This window comes from Monopterus albus, unplaced genomic scaffold (genome assembly GCF_001952655.1).
Source record: "Monopterus albus unplaced genomic scaffold, M_albus_1.0 scaffold256.1, whole genome shotgun sequence".
In the NCBI taxonomy this organism is placed as follows: Eukaryota; Metazoa; Chordata; class Actinopteri; order Synbranchiformes; family Synbranchidae; genus Monopterus; species Monopterus albus.
The window spans coordinates 309,514-318,641 of record NW_018128136.1 but is presented as its reverse complement, the minus strand read 5'-3'; the positions used below and the strand labels follow the sequence as shown (position 1 = coordinate 318,641).

Here is a 9,128-nt window from a genome sequence, read left to right as displayed (position 1 = left end):
TATGGGGGGGGGTGCCCCAGTAAAGCTTTAAGTCTAGCAACGCCCCTGCTCTTTACCCTGGCAACAAACTGGACTTTTATTTGATTCTCGAGTGAGGCCTGCTCCTTTTTGGAGGCCTATCCTTGTAAATTTAACATCTGTTTTTCTAGTTTCTTTGATACATGTATTACATTAGGATCTAGCTCCAAGCTCCACCGTCCTGAACGTACAGAGCTGCCAACCTGTGACATTTTACCACCATTATCTATCACGTTTCCATCATATGAATGTATCCAGGCTTTACTTCTGGGTGGGACAACATTTTAAGAATTTCCTCATTTATGAAGGAGGGAAGTATATTGTGTTTTTTGTTTGTTTTTATAAAAACTGGATCGATAAACAGAAATGAATAGAGTGTGTGCATGTGCGTGTGCGTAACTGTGGTCCACACTCCTGAATAGTAGGTGGCGGACATGCACTTTAACGTTGGATACCACCCGCCATTGAATTACATGAAGAAGAAGACTGGACCCATCGCGCCGTCATGGCGGCACAGACCCTGGTGTCTACCCACTGGCTGGCAAAGGCGATCAGAAATAACCTCGTCGGTCCCAAGCTTCGCATTCTTGACACTTCGTGGTTTCTACCGAAAATGAAACGGGACCCGAAAGCTGAGTTTGCGCAGCAGCACATCCCGAGCTCCTCGTTCTTTGACATTGAAGAATGCTGTGACAGGAGTTCGCAGTTTGACCACATGCTGCCAACTTCCAGCCACTTCTCCCAGTATGTAGGCGACCTGGGCATCGGCAACGACACGCATGTTGTTGTGTATGACAACAGCGGCTTCGGGTCGTTCAGCGCGCCGCGGGTGTGGTGGATGTTCCGGCTGTTCGGACACAGCGTGGTGTCGGTGCTGGACGGGGGCATGAGGAACTGGCTGGCGGACGGCTACCCGGTGACATCTGAATACTCCAGGCCGGAGCGCAGAGAGTTTAAGGCCACTTTGAATCAGTCGTGGGTAAAGAGCTATGAAGACGTGCTGGAGAACACCAGAACCAAGCAGGCGCAGGTTGTGGATGTCAGGTCCGCTGGAAGGTTCAGGGGGACTGAGCCGGAACCCAGAGATGGTGAGAGGGGTTACAGGTTTTTAGGAAAACGTATAATGAGTGCACAGCACAACTTCACAAATTAGAAACCGGTTTCTCTGTTGTCACAGTTTTCAAAAAACTTGGAAAAACTTTTTAATAACAGATTAGACACATTTATTGATAGACATAAAATCCTCTCTGATTGCCAATATGGTTTTAGGTCGAACCGATCGACATCTTGTCCTCTTTTGTGACCAAGATTATACCTGTTGTCGTCTCACAAAACTTCTCCTGTCCGCCCTGGAACTTTGACCACGTGCCCGTGATCCTACACGGCTTTGAAAGCCGCTACTCACGGGTTGTGAATCCCATGGGTAGGGGTGTGGCTGTCCGGGTATAGGTGTCTATGCGTTGTGTACAAAAGCAGAGCATTTAAGTTTCACAGGAGCTTAGGAAAATAAAGAAATGGTGCATTAGTAATATAGTATATCTGAATTTGAATAAAACTGAATTTATGATATTTGGGAATCCCAGATTAGACAATGAATTTCAATTTAATATTTAGGTACTTAAAATTAACTTTCCAGGTGTCATAGTTAATGACAAATTGTCTTGGAAATTGAATATCAGATATTTTCAGAACAAAATAGCAAAAATATATTGATATTGGCAAGGGTTAGATATATTTTGGATGGGAAAGCACTACGTATTTTGTATTCTTCATTGATTTTACCATACTTAGAGTATGGTGTTGAAAACTGGGGCAATACATACAAAAGCTCACTTCAACCATTGTATATATTACAAAAAAGAGCGATAAGAATTGTGCATAAGATGGGGTATAGGGATCACACCAATGTAGCTTTCATACAGTCTAAATTGTTAAAATTTTTTGATTTAGTGGGATATAAGACTGCTGTGTTTATGTATAAAGCCAGGAACAATTTATTACCTGGTGGAATTCAAAAACTATTTAATGAAAGGGAAGGGGGATACAATTTAAGGGGTCAGTTAAATTTAAAAATTCATGCTATACGTACAACCAAAAAAAGATTTTGTATTTCCATAAGTGGGGTAAAACTATGGAATAATTTAAGTGTAGACATAAAAAATAGTAATAGAATTGACGAGTTTAAGCATAAATATAAAGGTATGTGTCAATCAAGATATATGCAAGAACAGGCTCAATGATTAATTAGATGGAACATTGTGGGTGTGGTGTATGATTGTTAACACTGTTATAATTCTTTAGTATTTTACTTGTGTGATGTAACAATGTTAACACTGTTATCTTTTTTAGTATAATATGTGTGTGGATAGAAGTGAATCATTTACTGCTTGTAAACCAATGATGATAAGATGATGTCATGGGGTAGGACTGGATAAGTCTGACTTCTTCCTACTCCATTCAAGTATGTACTAGGTATAAGCAAATTGATATTGGATTATGTGTAAAATTATGTGTGTTGTCATATCAACTGTTTTACATGCTTGAAAGAATAAATCAAATCAGTCTAAAATACTAAGTAAAACCTTATTGATGCCACTTCCAGTAGGGAACTGTCAAGCTTGTAGTAGTTTGACATAAAGAACAGTCGAGCCACTTACTGGTTTAGTTATGGGGCTTTCAACCCCATCCTTTCATAGCAGAGTTTGCTCAGTTGTCATGGAGATGGTTGTTTTCATAAATCATGGATGACAACTATTCCATCTGACAAAGTAAATAATCTGCTGATGAAGGCCATGAGATGTGACTGAAAGCTCCAAACAAAATCTAATTTGTGCATGTTGATGTAATTTTCTTTTCTCAAAGCACAGTGTCATTATTGCCCTAAGTTTCCAGTGCATGTTTATATTTACTCTCAAGCTTGAAGTAGTTAGAAGAAGAAAAAAACTCAAGGACCACTTGCTAGATTTTCTCTGGAGCCTCTCGTGGCTTTTCATCAATCAGTTGTCATCAATCATGGATGACAACCGAACAATCTTTATGAAAACAAAGGCAGTGAAATGTGGCTGAAAGCACCAGAGGAAATGAACTTTGAATTTTAATTTTATTTTTTTAGATTATTGCCCCAGACCATCACAGTGATTCTCACTGCTCTGTCTTGCCCTCAGACCAGCTGCCGGGGCATTTCCCCGGAGCAGTCAACATACCGTTCACTTCTTTCCTGGATGCCTCTGGAAAGGAGCTGGGAACTGAGGGCCTGGCCAAAGTGTTCCGAGAGGCAGGCGTGGACCTGGAGCGACCAGTCTGGGCTTCTTGTGGTTCTGGTATCACGTCGTGTCACGTTGTCCTGGCTGCTCACCTGCTCGGCCACCCTGGAGTGTGTGTTTATGATGGCTCCTGGTGTGAATGGTTTATAAGGGCGTCCCCAGAGCTTATCATTTCAGAGGGAGAGGTAAAGGAAGCGTGAGTGAAAGAGGGAAAGGAAGTGTGAGTGAAAGAGGAAGGGCTGTGGACTGATACTTACAAAGATGTGATGTAACAAGCAAAAGCTGTGTGTTTGTTGCTGATGGTGACAGGTCAAGACAACCAAAGTGCACTGTAAAAAGCTGTGCAGTGTTGTGAATTAACAGATGGAAGTTTCGACATCTGTATGAAACCTTTAATAAACATCCCTTTTCTTATGCAAACGAGCTGCAGTTTCATTACAGGGATGTTTCACAATGTAGAAAAGCTAACAGCACTCCTGTGCTGTTGGGGGAGGGCACTTTCTTGATGTGGATATATTTTGTACTTTTGTGTGTTACAGTAAATGAATCTTGAGGTCCTTGTTTTCTGTTGTGCCTAAAAGTAATTTTTGATATTCTCTTTTATATTTTGTATAGCTCATGACATGAAAAAAAAAACAATCATTCAATACCCAGAAATATAAATGTTTACAGTAACACAGTCTATACGATTATCTGAATGAATTAGTCTTTTTCCTGCAAGTCCAGTCTTTGCTGATTGTGATGCAAGTCTAACCTTTCACGGTTGTATATTCACTTCATAATGTTATGTAACAAGACCTTTACTAGCCTTTAAAATTAAATGATAATAGTAAATTGCAGTCCAGTCTAGGCTACTGACCATGTATCATAAATACTAGACTTTCTGATGTAAAAGAACATCATTTATACGTTAATAAATAACCTAATTTAAAAAAGTGAGTGTGAATGTTGATTCATTAACCTATGACTCAAAATAAGTGAATCATTCACTTGAGTTGGTATTAAAAATAAGTGGACATACCTCGTGATGGAAGAATATGGAACCTAGTTTTACTCTACTTTACAAACTTGTGTTGTCCAACAGAGTTAAAGAACTTTCCTTTAAACTCTTACATACATTTGGTAAGGAAATTGTACTTAAAGAATATGACATATTATTAATCTTTGACAAGCCCCATTTCTTTTACAACTTTTAAACAATCTGATCTGAGCAATTGCCTCCAAACACTCTCACTTAAATCACAGTAATAAAAAACGAACCAAAACCATTGACCTCAATATCACTTTACCTCTGGTATTCTGTTTCACGTTGTTCTGCCTGTTTCTTGCTCTGCTTCATGTTTACATAAGCTTGCTTTGATGTAGTACACCTACTTCTGTTTATTTGGTGCATCCTGTTATGCAATTGATGCAATCAAGATGGCCGACCATCTCTACCGTGTGCCACTGGGCTGCCCCATTAACGGCCTGAAGGTCCTTACGAAATAAACAAATTGGGGTCCTTTTGCGATAAGCTAACTTTCGACACGCTAGTATAAGTCACATTGTTTTACACAATTGTGAAAGATTTGTTAAAAATAACACCGATGTATTTCGATAAGTGTGTTTGAGAAATGTTGACAAAATAGAAATTTCTTTCGGTTTGGTTTTCTATACCCTAAGCGGCCCAGTATTTTTGTTTTTAATCGTCGAAGGGTGTGTTTTTCGGCAGCCGTTAACACAGCAGTAACGTTAGCGCTAACGAAGCAGACCATCTAGTCCAAAAATCCTCGTAATTCTGATACGTAGCCAAATAGGAGGTAAGTTCAGTTGTAGTAGTATGACTTAACAATATAATTAGTATAGCTGAGCTTTTGTGTTCCGTTCGCTAGTGTCGCGTTTTCTGCCATGTCCAGGTTACGGACGCTAAATAGTTGCTACTGGACCCGTAAACAAATAACATCAGTTAATATCGGTGTAATTCAATAAACTCTCAATGTGTATTTTTAGTAGAAACAATCGAGGCCTCATCACTAGATTTGTTGGCAGGTTGGAGTGAATAATAAATTTGTTTTGGGTTGTTTTTCCACAGGGAGGCGTTGATGAGCAGCAATGTCTGGCATCGCTCTTAGCAGACTGTCCCAGGAGCGCAAAGCCTGGAGAAAAGACCACCCGTTTGTAAGCATACACCTATTATACATCGCCTTTGTGTCCCCTGTTTCTGAGATGTCAAAGATTTTTACAATTATTATTATTGTCTTTGTTGTTGCTAAGTAGACAGAAGGTTGGCCACTGATGTGTTGTGTGAATCATATACCCCACACAGGGTTTTGTTGCTGTACCCACTAAGAATCCTGATGGAACCATGAATCTGATGAACTGGGAGTGTGCCATCCCAGGAAAGAAAGGCGTAAGTTGGTTACCGTCTGTGACAGAGTCTACCACAGCTGGTCCACTTGCATATTAATGTGGACCCATGGATGGATTACTGAAAGGGCCCAAAGTGTTACGGGGCTCCTGTCGGTGTAAAACATCCCAGAAGGAGATGCAAAACCAAGATATTCAAAATTATGAGATGGAAAATGATCTAACACAACCACAAAGAGACACAAACAACTATAGATACATGTGAGATTACCACAGAGACGCACAGTTCCCACAGTTCGATGCAACAACTCAGTAAATGTGAAACCAAAAAGATATTAAAAGTTGTGACCATAAAGAAACACAAAACAACCATAAACCACAAACCCGCGTGGTTTATGGTTGTTGTGTGTCATTTTTCACTGTGGAGGTCTCGCTCCTACGGTAAGGAGGCAGGGGCCTTTGCCATCTCCGTGCCAGTGGCCCCTTCTGCTATAACCCATCTGTGAGTGGATCAGCTGTTCTCAGAAAGATCTACCAACGAAAATTTCAATGCATTTGCATACACACAATAAACCTCATCCTTTTGTTTTGCCAATGTTACTACCCAACTCCCTGTGAACCACCTCCTGCAAACTGCCATGTTACTGTAATGGGAGGTTATTCTGCATATTAACCAACACACATTACAGGTCATTCGTTAATATGTGTCATGCTTCTGAACTAATATTGCTATAATCATTGTGTGGATGAAGCCAAATAAAATAAAAATATAACACTTAAATGACTGACATAAGCAAGAAATTTTTAGACAGGAATTCTTTTTAAATCTTTGACCTTGTGCTAGAAAAACATTTTGGTGATAAAAGGAGCAGTATCAGAGGTTCATGGTGTAGAGGACACCTCCAAGTGGTTTCATGTTATACAAGCAAAACAGGCAGGATTCCTGGAAAAAATGATTGCCTGCATCTTCAGGGAAGAGCAACAGTCACCTGCTGCATGTCATTTTCACTGTGGTTCAATAAAGCTCAGATATTTCTTATATAAATACTCTCAGTTGGCAGAAAACTTCTGTAGTCTAATACAAATCCCTGCAATCAATTCTTCTTCCTGAAGGAGGACTGCGTTAGTTTGAGCCAGGTGTATCTGATCAACCTCCAGCTGAGCGTACGTCCGTGTTTCCAAGATTGTTCAGATGCTTGGCCATTGAATATCCCTCTGTATTTTCTCAGCGAGTTCACTGAAGCAGTTTTTATTCCCTCGATCTTTCATTAGACCTTGTGGGAGGGAGGCCTGTATAAACTCAGAATGCTGTTCAAGGATGACTACCCGTCCTCCCCACCCAAATGTGAGTCCTTCTCCACACTTGGTTCATAGTTTCATGTTGCATGCAGCTGTCTATTCAAGTTGAAGAGGAAAGGCTTTGAAAATTAAGAGTATCGGCAACGAAGAGCAGCAGCATGAGCCCAGAGTAGCAGATGACACCAAGTCTAAGTAATGTCGTTCTTTGAGTCACCACTTTTGGTGTTTGTGAATGTGATAAACAGTTAAAAAAAAAAAAAAAAAATTTCTGGGTTGGCAAAAATGTTTCAGACTCTCCTAAACCTGTTTAAATGTTTGTGTCGGTTGCCTGGTTTCACTGGTGTGATAGTGTTATGCATCTGACACATATTGTGAAATTAAAAGGAGGCTGGAGATAAGTGTGACAGTAACATGTTTTTTATTTTTTAATGAAATGTGTGGGATTCAGGAACATTTCTACACTAAAGCATCAGGATGTTCAGATCAGTTGTTGAACACAACGTAATTTGATCAGTGATGATGTGGGGATGGGGCTCGACAGCAGTTCATCACATTTGAATCCTTTATCAAATCTTATTTCCCTTTCCACCGTTACTCCAATTTAGCTGTGGGGGTCATCGACGTGAATTGAATTAGATTTCATTTGCAAGTCAAAAGACTGAAACAACAGAAATCAAAGATGCTGACACAAACACTGCAGTTTGTAGTGGTGCAAATGAGACGAGCAGCAGCGTCATATACAAAATGTTCATTATCAGATACTGTGGATCTGATGTGCATCAAATACTGAAGAACTATGATTAAATTTAAATCTTTTAATCATTAAATGTTGATATGAAGTACAGTTGAACTAGGAGGTTGTTAAATGGAAGCGAGGTGGTCCATGTTGGACTCGTAGTCGTACAGTGATCTGTATTTTTATGCCCGGTCTTTGTCAGAACATGGGTCAGATTCAAAACAGAACTGACAATCAGACATTTGCTTGTTTGTCATATGACAGTATACCAAGTGACAGTGCTCTCCCAGGTTGTTTTTGCATTTTAGAGATAGCGAGTGAACAACCCGAGGTCACGAGTGTTTTCTACAATGACCATATTGTACTTTGTATTTGAAATCCTTAGTATTTCCATGTAGTATTGCTTCAAGCTTCAATGATTTCCACTCAGGCAAGTTCGAGCCACCAATATTCCACCCCAACGTCTACCCATCAGGCACAGTGTGTCTGTCCATCCTGGAGGAGGACAAGGACTGGAGGCCCGCCATCACCATCAAACAGGTAGGAACACCCACTTGCTCACTATCACAAACACTGCAGCCAGTTGGTTTACCATCAGTTTGTGATTTTGGCCATTAGCTTTGTGAGAATAGTCCTCTTTGTACAGCCTAGTGTCTGAAGGTTTGCTCGGTCTGGGTTCAGTGTTCAAACCAGTGAATTGACTGTTTCAGATCCTGTTGGGTATCCAGGAGCTGCTGAATGAGCCCAACATTCAAGACCCAGCACAGGCAGAGGCGTACACAATTTACTGGTCAGTGTGTCTCTTTGGCTTTTTCCCACTGAACAGGCTGCAACTGGAGCCTGAATACATGATGTTATATTTAGCGATATCGTTTAGTCAGGATGTCTTTGGATATCAACAGTCAGGCTGTCAGCTCTTTTTTCCTTTTCCACATCAGTACCGTTTATTAAAGTAACGGCCTATACTGTGAAGAATGTAGATGCTCAGTCAGCTCAGATTACCTGCAGCATAGGCCATGAATTTGCACTTCTCCAATATACTGTATCACAGACCTTCGGGTAGCGAAGGCGAGTCATAACACAGAAGCCGAGTGGAATGTTTTCTGTTCTCTCAGTCCTTTATACTCTCATATGTCATCTCAGGAATGGAACCAAAACAAATGTCTATGTCCTGCATCAGCATGGCTAAAAATGACTTGGTCTCTCCCTTTTGTTTGTTGCAGTCAGAACAGGATGGACTATGAGAAGCGGGTAAGGGCACAGGCCAAGAAGTTTGCCCCCACATAAAAGGGAGCGCTCGCCTCCGTCTGGCCTCAGCAGCCTGAACTGAACGAGGTTACACACAGGAGGCAGGCGGCACCTGAAGGACCACTCCAATAAGAATCCAGTTTTGAGTATTATTATACTATTACACAGGTGACAAGTGAGCCTGTTTCCCTTTCTTTCATTTTTAAACAGCACGGTTT

General features: G+C 40.7%; 2 protein-coding genes across 2 annotated transcripts; both read left to right on the top strand.

Moving 5' to 3' along the window:
- The first annotated feature begins 454 nt into the window (after nucleotides 1-454).
- Nucleotides 455-3,917, top strand: mpst (mercaptopyruvate sulfurtransferase). Its single transcript, XM_020621245.1, has 2 exons — nucleotides 455-1,106; nucleotides 3,183-3,917. Exons 1-2 carry the CDS (start codon nucleotides 524-526, stop codon nucleotides 3,479-3,481), a joined length of 882 nt encoding a protein of 293 aa, XP_020476901.1. The 5' UTR covers nucleotides 455-523; the 3' UTR covers nucleotides 3,482-3,917.
- An 848-nt stretch (nucleotides 3,918-4,765) lies between these two features.
- Nucleotides 4,766-9,128, top strand: LOC109972417 (SUMO-conjugating enzyme UBC9-like). Its single transcript, XM_020621246.1, has 7 exons — nucleotides 4,766-5,080; nucleotides 5,353-5,438; nucleotides 5,587-5,670; nucleotides 6,900-6,972; nucleotides 8,093-8,202; nucleotides 8,373-8,452; nucleotides 8,886-9,128. Exons 2-7 carry the CDS (start codon nucleotides 5,373-5,375, stop codon nucleotides 8,947-8,949), a joined length of 477 nt encoding a protein of 158 aa, XP_020476902.1. The 5' UTR covers nucleotides 4,766-5,080; nucleotides 5,353-5,372; the 3' UTR covers nucleotides 8,950-9,128.